Below are 15,902 nucleotides of genomic sequence, written 5' to 3' on the forward strand. Positions count from 1 at the left end.
TTAAAGATAACTTCAAGATAAGCTCCAATTTATGGGCACATTTGGACTGGGTTAACTAAAAGGCCTTTTTTTAGAACACTTTTCTTTTTCCTACTAACTGCTCGATAAACCTGACATTTGTAAGTATACTTTCTTCATAATTATATGCAGTGTTCGAGCTGTTATTTCTTGCCGATGGCTAATTGCATTGGGGCAGTATTCACACAGGATTCATACAGACTGGGGTTCAGGTGGGCGAGATAACCCAACCCCTCGGGTTTAGTGGGACCCAAATCATATGATTAGATTAGATTAGATTATCATACTTGCCTTAGATATACAGAGTCTGAGAAAGGTGGTTTTCTCACCATTGAGTCCGTTAGCTTGTTAGTGAGGGGCTAACCGGCCGTGTCTCTAGAGACACCTGGTAAAAAGAGGTTTTATTTAGGATATGGTAGCTCCTTTCCCTGTAGTTGAAAGAATTGTTTGACATTTTCTTAACTAAACTTATTTAGAAGTTTTTACTTTCTGCACTTTTTTTAAAGCTATTTTTCAATATATGTGTTGTTTGTCCACTTCAGGGGTCCCCAACCTTTTTTGCACTGTGGACCGGTTCAATATTGACAATATTCTTGGGGGGGGGGGTGGTGTTAATCACGACCGGAATATAGGTGATAAGTCAACTATAAGTCACTTATAAGTGGCTAATACACTTAATTTCGTTTCTAAAAGGGTTCATCTAACGAATTTAATATTAAACACACAGCGCATATTTTCCTCACATGAATACAGTGATAAATCAATTATAAGACTTATAAGTCAATAGCATCATAACATTTTAAGTAACATTTGGATATTAAACACTCAGCGCATATTTTCCTTGTATGAACATATAAAATCATTGCAACACACCAATATTGCTGAATCAGTAGGAGGCCTGGGCTTGTTTCCCTGCAACGAGACGGTGCCATTGAGGGGTGATGGGAGACAGAGATACTGGAATGGGGTTCCTTATGTCCAGTCTATTCCGCAATTTAGTTTTCGTTGCATTCATTGCAGAAAATCCCGCTTCGCAGAGATATGGTGTTGGAAATGGAAGCAACGTTTACAGTGCTTTCGTGGCAATCTCAGGATATTCAGCCTTGACTTTGATCCAGAATGCCGGCAGAGATGTTATGTCAAACATACTTTTCAGCCCACCGTCATTTGCAAGCTCGAGGCGTTGATCTTCTTCCTGCGCTGACATGGATGATTCACCAAGGACATTCACAAATGGGTCACGGACCCATTCCTTTGCATGTCTTGGGTCATTTGCGGTTGGGAAGTAATGCTCGAATTCTGTCAACAGCGAAGATAGGTGATCGCGCACCAGCTGTGAGAAGGACAGTGCAGCCTCAGTCTCTCCCAAAATCCCAGCTAGTGTTGGGAACATGTCAAATATGCCCCTGTCCACTCGCTGTCCCTACAGTTCCAGTTTGGCTTTGAAAGCAGACACTTTATCTGCCAACTTGAAGACAGTTGTCATTCTCCCCTGAAGTGACAAATTGAGTTCATTGAGCAGGTTGGAGATGTCACACAGATAAGCGAGTTTTGCTATCCACTCCTCGACACTAAAGTGTGCTGCCAGTGGTGACTTTTTTCCTGAAAGAAATCTATTGTAGCTGCTCTCTTGACTCAAAAATCCTGGCCAGGGCTCTCCCCCTTGATAGCCACCTGACTTGAGTGTGTAAGATAAGCGTTTGTGGTCTACATCCATTTCCTCGCAAAGCTGCTCAAACAGATGTTTCTTAGCCTTAGTAATACGGCTAGCCACTAAGTACGACGCTCTCAGAGCAGTAACATTTATGGAGGTGGTGACTCTCAGCACTTGCTTCTTACTTGCTTGCTCACGTCTTTTCTGCTCAAGAAACTCAGCGGGTTTGTCTTTAAGTGCAGGGTGCTTGGACTCAAGGTGCTGAAGCAGTTTTGAAGGCTTCATTGCCTCATTAGACAGCTTGTCTCCATATATCACACACAGGGGGCTTGGAGCATGCGAGTCACCAGTCGCAATAAAGCCATATTTTATGTACGACTCGTTGTATTTTGTGTTGAAGGAAGCTTTCTTTTTTTTTGTAGCCTTGGGCTCAACTGTCTCTGGGTTATCATCATTGTTAGGCCTTTTATGTCCCCTACCACCTCTTCTAAAGAAACTCTCAAGCAAAGTTTGTTTTTTACTCATCATACCGCCAAATCATATCGTTTCCTCAAGGCCCGGTAGCACATGCTTTGTGGCCCAATACTGGTCCGCGGCCCGGTGGTTGGGGACCACTGGTCTACTTTATTTAGATGGTATGACTTAGCTTAGAATGAAGTAACTAATCACAACTGAAAAAGCAGTTTTTTGAAAAAGGTTCTGGTTGCAATTTTATATTAAATTAATGCACTTTTTACAAGTTTATCTTATAGCTCCATTCCCTATCCAACATATGTTGTATTATTTCCTTACGGTGTAATACACAGACATTCTACTAGTGTCTGCTCCTCGCTGACAATCAACACTGGCACATCTAAGGATGCTTGCTTAGCCCACTGCTCTACTCTCTCCACAGCCACAACTGTGTGGCTAAGCACAGTTCAACCACCATCTATAAATTTGCTGATGACAGAACTATTGTTGGCAGAATTTCAGATGGTGACAAAAGAGGCGTACAGGAGTGAGATCAGCTGGTTGAGTGGTGTCACAACAAAGATCTTGCACTCAATGTCAGTAACACCAAGGAATTGATTGTGAACTTCAGGAAGGTGAAGTTGAGGGAACACACACCAATCCTCATCGAGGAGTCAAGAATGGAAAGGATGAGGAATTTCAAGTTCTGGACATTTACAAATGCAAACACGAGGAATTCTGCAGATGCTGGAAATTCAAATTCATTCACCAGCAACTTTGATATGTATTGTCTGGACGTTTACATCTCTGAAGATCTCTCCTGGGCCCAACATATTGATGCAATTACAAAGAAGGCACAACTGCAACTATGTTTCATTAGGAATTTTAGCAGACTTGGTATATGACACCAAAAAGTCTAGCAAATTTCTATAGATGTGCCATGGAGGGCATCCTAACTGGTTGCATCACCGTCTAGTTAGAAGTAGCGACTGCACATGTTCGGAAAAAGTTGCAAAAATTTGTAAACTCAGCCAGCTCAATTATGGGCACTGGCCTCCCTACATTGAGGACATATTCAAAAGGTGATGCCTGAAAAAGGCGATATCAATCATTAAGGACCCCCATCATCCAAGACATGCCCTCTTCTCCTTGCTACTGAAGACACACACTGAATGTTTTGGGAATAGCCATCAGATTTCTGAATGTGCAATGAACCAACTCATGAACACTACTTCAATATTTCTTTTGATCTCTTTGCACTACTTACTGAATTTTTAATAAATATATTATTGTAATTTATAGTTTTTTATTATGTATTGCAATGTACTGGTGCCGCAAAACAACAATTATCACGACATATGTCAGTGATATTAAACCTGATTCTGATTAAAGTGTGAAAGTCATACCAATTAATCAGACTCTAGGATGCATGAGAGTAATTCTTCCATTGATTTGCATGCTTGTGAAGTGACAAATATCAGAGCTCGCTGAAAATTTGGATTTTTATTTTCTGGTAGATTCAGAATGATTACAAGGGTGATGAAATTGCAGGTTGAGTAGTAATACTTGAAAATGTGTGATACACGTAAATGAAGGGAAGGATGTGTTGTTTTGTTGGAGGGGAAAAATGGGAATAGATTAATTGGCCACACAGGAGTAGTGGACCTGTATGATAACATTCTATGAAATCAAGCATTATCTTGGTTTCTGTATTTGTGATCATTAATTACTCTTGGCTAAGCCAAAGATGAAGGGCACTATAGAGGCAGGTGATAAACATGTTGTAACCATGCTCTCTATTGCATGTTTTTTTTAGCCTTCTGGAAAGAAGTTGCCTGTTGTTCCATCTTCTCAGGAGCCACCAAAATCTGAACCAGACAGCAAACCTAAGGGTAGGTGCAGTTATAAGGAGTGTCTCTTTTTTAAAAATTCCTACAGGGCAAATAGAACAAAAAATATTTCAGTCATCCTTATGTTGTCCTTGTTGGTAATGAATGACTTCAGCAAATCCTAAAGACTTCTCTAAATCAAATTTTGTTTTACTTTTAAATGCATTGTTTGCTTTAGAGAAAACCCAAAAATCACTAATGCACTTTCCTGAATACATAGGTCAAATGTAAAGTGACAGTACACTGTTAAGGGAAAACCCTTAATAGTGTTGATGAGCATAGGGATCCTGGGGTCGAAGTTCATAGCTCCCTGATAGTGACTACACAGGTGGATAGGGTGGTTAAGAAGGCATATGGCATGCTTGCCTTTATTAGTCGAGGTACTGAGTTCAAAAGTCAGGAAGTTATGTAGAGGCTTTATAAAACTAGTTAGGCCACATCTGAAGTATTGCATACAGTTCTGGTTACTTCATTATTGGAAGGATGTTAAGGCTTTAGAGAGGGTGCAGAGGAGATTTACCAGGATGTTGTCTCGATTAGAGAGTGTTTGCTATAATGAGAGAATGGACAAACTAGGGTTACTTTCTCTGGAATGGTGTAAGCTGAGGGGAGATCTGATAAAGGTTTATAAAGTTATGAGAGGCATAGATAGAGTAGACAGACAATACCTTTTTCCAGGTGTTGAAATGTCTAATACCAGAGGGCATGCATTTAAGGTGAGAGAGAGAGTAATTTCAAAGGAGATGCGAGGAAAAGGTTTTTTTTTATGCAGTGCGTGGTGGGTGCCTGGGATGGTGGTGGAGGCAGTAACATTAGGGACTTTTAAGAGACATTTAGGTAGGTACATAAATGTGAGAAAAATGGTAGCATGTGGACATTGTGTAGGCAGAAGAGATTAGTTAGATATTTGATTACTAATTAGTTTAGCACAACATTGTGGTTCGAAAGGCCTGATCCTTTGCTGTACTGTTGTATGTTCTATGTTCTACCACTAGTTTCATCGCTGACAAAATCAATTAACCGATAAAATTCAGTTTTGATTACTGTGGTTTATGATCATCTAAGATGGCTTTGAGTGTGGATTTGAAGATAACAATGAAAGTGTTTGCATTTGCAGTTGGATAGTTTGGAATTGGATGATCTTTTGATGATGTAATTTAATCGAATGATTGTGTTGATGGTTAAGTTTTTTCCATGTTAAAACATTAATTGGATAGCATGATTTATTCTTAAAAGCAGTTTACTGTTGTGTCTATTATTGGTAGGTGTACAGTGCTTGTAAAAAGTATTTACCCCCCCTTGGAAGTTTTCATGTTTTATTGTTTTACAACATTGAATTACAGTGGATTTAATTTGGATTTTTTGACACTGATGAACAGAAAAGACTCTTTCATCTCAAAGTAAAAACAAATTTCTACAGATTGGTCTAAACTTATTACATTTATTAAACACAAAATAATTGATTGTATACTTTCTCACCCCCTTCACGTCAGTATTTAGTAGATGCACCTTTGCCAGCAAGTACAGCCTTGAGTCTGTGTAGATGGGTCTCTATCAGCTTTGCACATCTGGACACTTTTCCCCATTCTTCTTTACAGAACTGCTCAAGCTCAGTCAGATTGCACGGAGACTGTGAGGGATATCCAGTGACTCGAAAATGTTCTTGTATCCATCTCCTGACTTGTCATTTTTAATAACCTTTTTGTGGAGTTGCTTGGAGTGTTCTTTTGTCTTCATGGTGTGGTTTTTTGCCAGGAATCTGATTCACCAACAGTTAGACCTTCCAGATACATGTGTATTTTTACAACAATTAATTGAAGCACCTTGACTGCACACAGGTGATCTCCTTTTAACTAATTATGTGGTTTCTAAAACCAATTAGCTACACCAGTAATGATTTGCTGTGCTATATTAAAGGGGGTGAATACAATTATTTTGTGTTTTACATTTGTAATTAGATCACTTTGTAGAGCTGTTTCCACTTTGACACGGAGGAGTCTTTCTCTGTTGATCAGTGTCAAAAAAAGCCAAATTAAATCCAGTGATTCAATGCTGTAAAACAATAAAACATGAAAACTTCTTGGGGGGGGGGTGCAGGAGATACTTTTTATTAGCACTGTATTTCTATGCTAATAGATCCTTTTAATTCAGACAATCTATGTCAAGATTTGGGATCTACTAAACCACCTTTTGCCTTCCCTCATCTATGAGCATCAACACTATCCTTCCTGCTTATGCTTCTCTGGCTTTCATTGAATTCACCAATGCTATTCATTTCAATCATTCCCTCTGATAGTAACTTCCACTGTCTCACCTCTCTTCGGGTAAGCACCTATTTTATGGCTTCCATGTTTAATTTCTTGTATTGATGGGCTTCAATTATGCTTTTCTCCACAAGTGGAGACATACACACTGCATTCAGTTTAGTGAAGAATTTCAGTATTTTAAGGACCTCTATTAGATCAACAATGTTACTTTTTTCTCAGCAGTCTGACAGTATTATTGCTAGTTTATGATTGTGCAGAAACGCAATTTTCAAGAGATGTATAATTGTATCCAATTTTAGATTAAATTGGTTCTTTGATATTTGTTAATCTTGATCATTTCTCCCTTGAATAAGACACTTTCTTGTTTAGATTGTCCCATGAATGTGCTGTTCTTTAATATATTATTTGTAGTATTACCATATAGTTGGCCTGTTAACATCATTGGGTGTTTTTACATTTCTTGTAATTAAATTATGGTGACAGTTAGGTTCTTGTCACACAAAAGCAATTAATAATTTGCTGTTTAGTTTCGGGCTATCCTATCATTCATGGTTCCTCCACTTCCAACAATGGAAGACCCAGGCTGTTACCATTAGTGAAATAGTTAGAATAATACAGCACAGTACAGGCCCTTCAGCCATTGTTGTGCCAACCCTCAAACCCTGCCTCCCCTATAACCCCCCACCTTAAATTCCTCCATATACCTGTGAAGTTGTCTCCTAAATTTCACTAGTGTGTCTGCCTCCACCACTGATTCGGGCAGTGTATTCCACGCACCAACCACTCTCTGAGTAAAAAACCTTCCTCTAATATCCCCCTTGAACTTCCCACCCCTTACCTTAAAGCCATGTCCCCTTGCATTGACCAGTGGTGCCCTGGGGAAGAGGCGCTGGCTAGCCACTCTAACTATTCCTCTTAATATCTTGTATACCTCTATCATGTCTCCTCTCATCCTCCTTCTCTCCAAAGAGTAAAGCCCTAGCTCCCTTAATCTCTGATCATAATCCGTGCTCTCTAAACCAGGCAGCATCCTGGTAAATCTCTGTACCCTTTCCAATGCTTCCACATCATTCCTATAGTGAGGCAACCAGAACTGGACACAGTACTCCAAGTGTGGCCTAACCAGAGTTTTATAGAGCTGCATCATTACCTCGTGACTTTTAAACTCTATCCCTCGGCTTATGAAAGCTAACACCCCATAAGCTTTCTTAACTACCCTATCTACCTGTGAGGCAACTTTCAGGGATCTGTGGACATGTACCCCCAGATCCCTCTGCTCCTCCACATTACAAGTATCCTGCCATTTACTTTGTACTTTGCCTTGGAGTTTGTCCTTCCAAAGTGTACCACTTCACACTTCTCCGGGTTGAATTCCATCTGCCACTTCTCAGCCCACTTCTGCATCCTATCAATGTCTCTCTGCAATCTTTGACAATCCCCTACACTATCTACAACACCACCAACCTTTTGTGTCGTCTGCAAACTTGCTAACCCACCCTTCTACCCCCACATCCAAGTTGTTAATAAAAACCACGAAATGTAGAGGTCCCAGAACCGATCCTTGTGGGACACCACAAATCACAACCCTCCAATCCGAATGTACTCCCTCCACCACAACCCTCTGCCTTTTGCAGGCAAGCCAATTCTGAATCCACCTGGCCAAACTTCCCTGGATCCCATGCCTTCTGAATAAGCCTACCGTGTGGAACCTTGTCAAATGCCTTACTAAAATCCATATAGATCACATCCACCGCACTATCCTCATCTATATGCCTGGTCACCTCCTCAAAGAACTGTAATAAAATATCTAATAAAAATATCTAATATGTAATAAAAATATTGACTATGTAATTGCCTTAACAATCTAATAAATGCTGATTGATTGATTCACTGTTACTTTTGTTTCAAGGCAAGGAATATTGCAAAGTATTATTTCCATATGAAGCACAGAATGAAGATGAGCTGACAATCAGAGAAGGAGAGATTGTAACTATTATAAACAAGGTATAAAGATAACTTATTTAACATAAAATAAAAATCTTTTCCTGCCTTTGTTTGGTCAGAATGAAGTTAGGTATTGTAGTCTTTATGTTATTTGTAATGACACTGTAAAGACTGGTTTCCTCAGTACCAGCTGCTGAAAGTATGCCTGGAATAAGTAACTTGTATCGGAAGCCATGATCTTGAAACAACTGCATTGTTGTTAAAAACAAAAGTCTCTCTGCCTTAGGGAAGGAGAAAATGCTATTGTTGTGCATTCTAGCCATTTTGATACTCCACGTTTTTTATTTGACTCATAACGGTCCTCTGAAATGGATGGTCAATTCATCTCTTTTCAAGGTCAAGTATAAATGAGCAATAAAGGCTAAGTACCATGCGAATAAATGTATCTTCCCCTCCAAGGTATTGTATTGTTATATTTTAAAGAGGCAAATAATGGTTTATTGAAAAAAGAGTTATTCAGTTTCTTGATAATTTGGCCTGAACTAGTCCAAAACTAATTACTTTGACTTAATATTGTTGATATATTTGCCTGGAATATTAGTAAATAATTAGAATCAAATTCCTTAGTTCTGTGCTAGTTTACATTGGTGCATTTCATTTAAAGTAAATTCATTCGAAGTGATGGTGATACCAAAGAGAATTTTTGGATATGAACTTATCAGTGACCATAGTTGATACTTTGAACATAAGCCAGAATGGGTTATGTTCAAAGTATCACTCCATAGGAAAGTGCATTTTCTTTGTCAGTATTAAAGATCCTGCTGCAGAAAGTGCTGTGCCCAGAATTTAAAAAGGTAGTTCATCATTTCACAAGATGGTGCCGTGAACGGCAGCCGTGTTCCAAATCCAATGGAGCTCCATTCCAAATCTGCAGGATACTACTAATTGCTACGATTTCTTAGCAATTTCTGTTCAAGTAACTGATAGTCATATCAGATATGATAGACTGACCCTTCTGAACATCGGAAAGACGGCATTGACCCACTATGTGCTGCCTTTCCTACACTGGGAACCCCTGCTTGTGCGAGCCATGGTAGACTCATCTCTTACACCATCACTACCTCTGAAGAAGCGCTGGACGCAAGGGAGAAGGGCCAGCGTCCTGGTGAGGCTGAGATGGCGTGCAAATCCACCGCCGCTCTCTAGCATACTCCTGGCTAACGTTCAGTTCCTGGATAACAAGCTTTGTGAACTGAGAGCCAGATTCTCCTATCAGCGGGAAACAGAGGAATGCAGTGTTTTGTACTTCGTGGAGACCTGGCTGATGGAGGAAATACTGGATCATGCCATTGAGCCCTCTGGGCTCTCCCTATTCCAGGCAGTCAGGTCGAAAAACCTCACTGAGCAGAGTAAAGGAGGAGGGGTATGCTGCATAAGAACATAAGAAATAGGAGCAGGAGTAGGCCATCCGGCCCATCGAACCTGCCCTGCCAATCGAACCTGCCCTGCCATTCAATAAGATCATGACTGATCTGTCCGTAAACTCAGCTCCGTCTACCTGCCTTTTCTTCATAACCCTTAATTCCCCTACTATGTAATAATCTATCTAACTGTATCTCAAATATATTTAGTGAAGAAGCCTCAACTGCTTCCCTGGGCAGAGAATTCCACAGATTCACCACTCTCTGGGAAAAACAGATTCTCCTCATCTCCATCCTAAATCTTCTCCCCTGAATCTTGAGGCAATGTCCCCTAGTTCTAGTCTCACCTACCAATGGAAACAACTTTCCTACTTCGATCTTATCTATCCCTTTCAAAATTTTGTATGTTTCTATAAGGTTCCCTCTCATTCTTCTGAACTCCAGAGAGTATAGTCCTAGGCGACTCAATCTCTCTTCATAGGTTAACCCCTTCATCTCTGCAATCAACCGGGTGAACCTCCTCTGCATTGCCTCCGAAGCCAGTATATCCTTCCTCAAGTATGGAGACCAGAACTGCGCACAGTACTCCACGTGCAGCCTCACCAGTACCCTGTATAGTTGCAGTATGACCTCCCTGCTCTTGAATTCAATCCCTCTCGCAATGAAGGCCAACATTCCATTTGCCTTCTTAATAACCTGATGTACCTGCAAGCCAACTTTTGGTGATTCATGCACAAGCACTCCCAAGTCCTGCCATAGAACAGCATGCTTCAATCTTTCACCATTTAAATAATAATCTGCTGTTCTATTATTCCTTCATGATCAACAGTGCTTGGTGCAATCCCAGAATGTGCATGCACTCAAATCCTTTTGTTCCCCAGACCTGGGATACCTGGTGCTGCTGTGTATATCCTACTGGCTGCCCAGGGAGTTCACTCTGTTATCATCACAGCGATGTACATTCAGCCACAAGCTGATACTGACCTGGCTCTCAAGGAACTGTATGATACCATCAACACGCTGGAGACTGCACACACAGAGGTTGCCTTCATCATCACCAGTGACTTTAATTGAGTTTCACTGATGAAAGTCTCTCCGAAGTTTTGTCAGCACATCCAGGTGAGCATTCATGGAGATAACACTCTCCCTTCTGCATCACTTACAAAGTTCTCCTTTGCCCAGCTTTTGGAAAATCAGATCATTCTGCGATCCTGCTTTTGCTGACATACAGGAAGAAGCTGAAACAAGAGGTGGCCATAGTTAAAACTGTCCACTGTTGGTCCAACCGATTGACCTCCATGCTGCAGGACTGCTTCAATGACCGTTGACTGGAATTTCTTCCATAATGAGGATGTCTCCAAGTTCACGGATGGAGTCACGTGCTTCACCCGGAAATGCATCAACGATGTTATCCCCCAGAAGTTGGTCAGGGTCTTCCCAAACCGGAAACCCTGGATCAGTAGTTCCGTGTGAGCAGCACTTACAGCGCGACATCGAGCTTACTCACTGGAGGTCAACGAGAGCTCAAGAAAAGCAGCTGTGATCTGCACAAAGCTGTCAAGGCTGCTAAACAACAATATAAGGAGAAAATTGAGTCAAGATTCACAATGAATAGCACATGTGACTTGTGGCGAGGGCTGCATACCATCGCAGACTTCAAAGCCAAAAACTGTAGTGCCACCAACATTGTGGCCTCTCTCCCAGATGAGCTCAATCGCTTTTATGCTCGGTTCGATGTTGCTAACTCTGAGCCTCTGAGGAAAGCCACCGCTACAACCTGCAGCCTGGTCATCTCTGAGGCTGAGGTATGCAGATGTTTCCAACGAGTGGACAGTCGCAAGGCTGTGGGACCGGACGGCATCCCAGGGCGAGTACTCAGGATGTGCACAGCACAACTGACAGGTGTGTTTACTGACATTTTTAATCTCTCCCTCTCCCAGTGTAGAATGCCGTCCCACTTCAAATTATCCATCATTGTCCCTGTATCAAAAAAGACCAAGGTAACATGCCTGAACGACTGACGTCCTGTCGCACTCACCTCAATAATAAGCAAATGCTTTGAGAGGCTGGTCAAGGATTACATCTGCAGCTTGCTAGCACCCAAACTGGACCCCCTGCGATTTGTCTAATCGACAGATAAGTAGTAGCCACTGCTCTACATACCGTCCTTATGCATCTGGAGAAGAAGGATGCTTATGTGAGAATGCTTTTCTTGGACTACAGTTCAGCATTCAACACCATAGTTCCATCCAGGCTCAACAAGAAGCTCAAGAGACCTCGGCCTTGACCCTGCCTTATGCAGCTGGATCCTGGACTTCCTGTCAGATCGTCGGCAGGTGGTAAGAGTGGGCTCCCTCACCTCCACCCCTTTGACTGTCAATACAGGAGCCCCTCAGGGCTGCATACTGAGTCCCCTCCTTTACTCCCTGTATACCCATGACTGTATCGCCACCCACAGCTCCAATCTGCTGATTAAATTTGCCGACCGCTCCCTGGATGTTGCAAAAACAAGGAGCTGGTTGTGGATTACAGGAGGAATGGAGACGGGCTAACCCTTGTTGACATCCATGGATCTGGGGTTGAGAGGGTAAACAGCTTCAAGTTCCTCGGCATACACATCATCGAGGACCTCATGTGGTATGTACACACCAGAACAGCGCCTCTTTCACATCATATGGTTGAGAAAGTTTGGTATGGGCCCCCAGATCCTAAGAGCTTTCTATTGGGGCACAATTGAGAGCATCCTGACTGGCTGTATCACTGCCTGGTATGGGAAATGTGCTTCCCTCAATCGCAGGACTCTGCAGAGAGTGGTGCAGACAGCCCAGTGCATCTGTAGTTGTGAACTTTCCATGATTCAGGACATTTACAAGGACAGGTGTGTAAAAAGGGCCCGTAGGATCATTGGGGACCCAAGTCATCCCAACCACAATCTATTCCAGCTGCTACCATCTGGGAAGCAGTACTACAGCATAAAAGCCAGGACCAACAGGCTCTGGGACAGCTTCTTCCACCAGGCCATCAGACTGATTAACTCACGCTGATTTGAGTATACTCTATATTACATTGACTGTTCTATTTATTATAAATTATTATAAATTACTATGATTGCACATGGCACATTTAAATGGAGATGTAACATACAGATTTTTACTCCTCATGTATATGAAGGATGTAAGAAATAATGTCAATTCAGTTCAATCATGTTTGTCCACTACAGAACTCACTTTCACTGTAAAGTTGTTGTTGTGGGATAATCATAGACTTCATGCAGGTTCCACAAAGCCCTTTTCAAATACATTCAATGGTATTTTACAGCATGCAAAAGATTGCACATGAATCATAGGGCTTATAACAGTAAAACTTCAATAATTTGCTGTTTGGCTTTTTCAGAAATCCCAGAGACTCTCTGTCTGGCTGTAGAGAAACAAAGGAAAGACACAAATGGAAAGGTCCAGATGCCCAATCTGATCTATTTTAAAAGGTTCCATTGATTACCTGTGAATCCTCAGATGATGTTTGCCACATTTTTCCCCTTGCATTCACCAGGGCCTTGTTACCTGTGCTGCCTTGAAACTTTGGACCCACTGTTTACCATTCTTCATTGTACTGTTAACATTTAAAGAAAATGTGAATTAACTATGTGATGGAGCATTAATAGAATTCTGGAAATTTTGCTAGTCTACTACCAAGTCCCAACCATACAAGAATAAAGAGAATTTACTGTAATTGGAACAATTTCTGTAAAAAATATACCCCCAAGTTAAGTTCAATACCTAAATCTCAAGACTTCTTTCCTGGGCTCATACTGCATTATAGCCCAGGGGAGGGCCTTTGGCTTCATATCTGTAACTTTATTTGCCCAAACATATGTTTCCCTACCCCAATGTTCTGTATATAGTCTATTGCACTTGAAAGTAATTCACTTGTCCCTAGCACAATAAAGTGTGCCATTATCTAGTAGTTTTCAGTATAAACATGTTCCTCCCTTCCATCCAATGATAAGTATTAATTTCCATGTGCCCATTGATGGTAGAATCCCAGATTTCACATTCCCCTTAACTAGTTCCTGCTTTCTGTGCCACCCTTATTCACCACCTTGATGCTTTTGCTTCTCTTTGCTCTGAGAATTGCTGTTGAGGGGAGAATCGCACTGTGTAAAAAAAAATAGAACACTGATCTGACTGGTGCTTCTGATTGCAGAGAACTCTGATCACACTGGGAAGCTTGGAAGCTGTTTCTGAGACTCAAACGAACTCGAGAAATGCTCCAATTCTTTATTTCTTCTCCATAGGAATGTGCAGATGCCGGATGGTGGGAAGGAGAAATCAATGGTAAATGGGGAGTTTTTCCTGATAATTTTGTCAAGCTTCTGCCCCCTGACTTTGAAAAAGAGGTTAGTGAGTTTCCTCAATCTTCAAACTTTGGATTTGGACAGCAGTAGAAACTGTTCATTTGCTTTTTAAAGAGTCAATGTAGATCTTTGAAAATGTACAATTAAACTGATACCCAAAAAGACTAGATGTTAAATTAATTATTGCTGTGTGCAGTATCTGCTCTTTCATATTTTGCAGATGCATTAGGAAGGTATAAATATATTGGCAAGAACCTGAGGCTGAAGTATAGTAATCTTTTGGAATAAGAGTTTTGGGAAGAGAAGGGTAGAAATAGCATCATAATCAAGCTGCCGTGCCTCATTTGTTATTTTAGTTTATATGAATGTACTTTCCTCATAGGCTTGAAAAAAGCTATTTTCTGCACTGTATTTAGTTATTGTCTTTTAATAAGTGGGAGTGAACCTGGTGTAAAATTTACATTGATTGCCACTTTCTTCATTGTTGTCAGGCACCATATCAGGTGAAGGAGAACTTCAAAAATTATAAGGGCAGCGGTGCCAGGAGTATAATGGTTGGCTAGGGTCCAAATTATTTTAATCTTGTTAGCAAATTGGTCTTGTGGCTGCTGCTCTCTTTGGTAACTGAAGCACAAGATGCTAAATAACTAGAGAATAAAGGCTCAAAATCTAATTCACAAAATTTGCCCAAAATACAGGGGAATATGAATGTGGTTAAAGAAAGTGTATACATATATCCAGGAAACAAAAGTAGAATCTGAATTTTTTTGCAAATTAAAGTTGTACTTTGAGGGAAAAGAATGCACAATAGAGCAAATTCAATGGCTTATTGTTACTGATTTTTTTTGTCATGGACTGTTTGCCTTACTCAGACTGAGAACCATATTGTGGGATATAACATTTATTCAGCACTTCTAGAATGATGCTTCAATGTTGACAAAAAGTCCAAACAGAAACCATTTGCCCTTGAGGCATGATTTGCAAGGTCTTTTTATGGTGTCCCCATGTAGCTATTCAATTTACTTTATTTGAGGAACAGGGGTGCAGAGGAAAGCAAACAATTAACACCTTAAGATAAGACATACCCAGCAGGCAAATCTCATTTAGAAGTTTAAATGAAGTTCCCAGGAATGAAGCCCTTTAAATCTCTGTCAGGAATCAAGCCCAACCTTAGCCCTGAGTTTTCTGCATTCCTTTAAGTACCACTCCTTCATGTCCAGGAAATGAATACTTCCTGACTGGTGGATCTTAGTCCAACTTTCTGGCTTTCATCAAGAATCAATGACTACCAGAATTTCAGATCTAGTAAGTTTAGATATTAGAGGCTAAACCTTGTGTGGGGTCCTTAGGGGATCAGTAGGGGAGAAGAACAAAGGAAAAGAGACATGGGTCTCTTTTATGTGTAGAGAGGATTTGCTGGTTATAGAGTCATTGAGCACCACAGAACAGAAACAGGCCTTTGGCCTATCTAGTCTGTGCCAAACTGTTAAGCTGCCTTGTCCCATCGACCTACACCGGGATCATAGTCCTTCATACCCCGCTCAGCCGTGTACTTACTCAAACATTTCTTAAATGTTATAGTCAAGCCCACTTTGACCATTTCTGCTGGCGGCTAGTTTCACAGTTGTATCATCGTCTGAGTGAAGAACGTCTCCCTCAAGTTCCCTTAAATATTTCATCTTTCACCCTTAACCTATGACCTCTAGATCTAGTCTCACCCAACCTTAATAGAAAAAACCTGCTTCCATTTATCCTTACTGTACCCTTTATAATTGTGTATACTTCTATCAAATCTCCCCTCATTCTTTTATGCTCTAGAGAATAAAGTCTTAACCTTAATTCAAAGTTTCCCTATAACTCAGGTCCTCAAGTCCTGGAAATATCCTTGTAAATTTTCTCTGT

At 40.9% G+C, this 15,902-nt stretch overlaps 1 protein-coding gene across 1 annotated transcript in view; it reads left to right on the top strand.

Moving 5' to 3' along the window:
* sh3kbp1 (SH3-domain kinase binding protein 1) overlaps positions 1–15,902 on the top strand; it is a 245,343-nt gene that overhangs the window by 160,349 nt on the left and 69,092 nt on the right. The window contains exons 7-9 of the mRNA XM_072260725.1: positions 3,942–4,017; positions 8,191–8,285; positions 13,941–14,042. Coding sequence (XP_072116826.1) covers positions 3,942–4,017; positions 8,191–8,285; positions 13,941–14,042 — 273 coding nt within the window. The remainder of the gene's footprint in view (positions 1–3,941; positions 4,018–8,190; positions 8,286–13,940; positions 14,043–15,902) is intronic.

Source organism: Mobula birostris, chromosome 6 (assembly GCF_030028105.1).
Source record: "Mobula birostris isolate sMobBir1 chromosome 6, sMobBir1.hap1, whole genome shotgun sequence".
NCBI lineage: Eukaryota > Metazoa > Chordata > Chondrichthyes > Myliobatiformes > Myliobatidae > Mobula > Mobula birostris.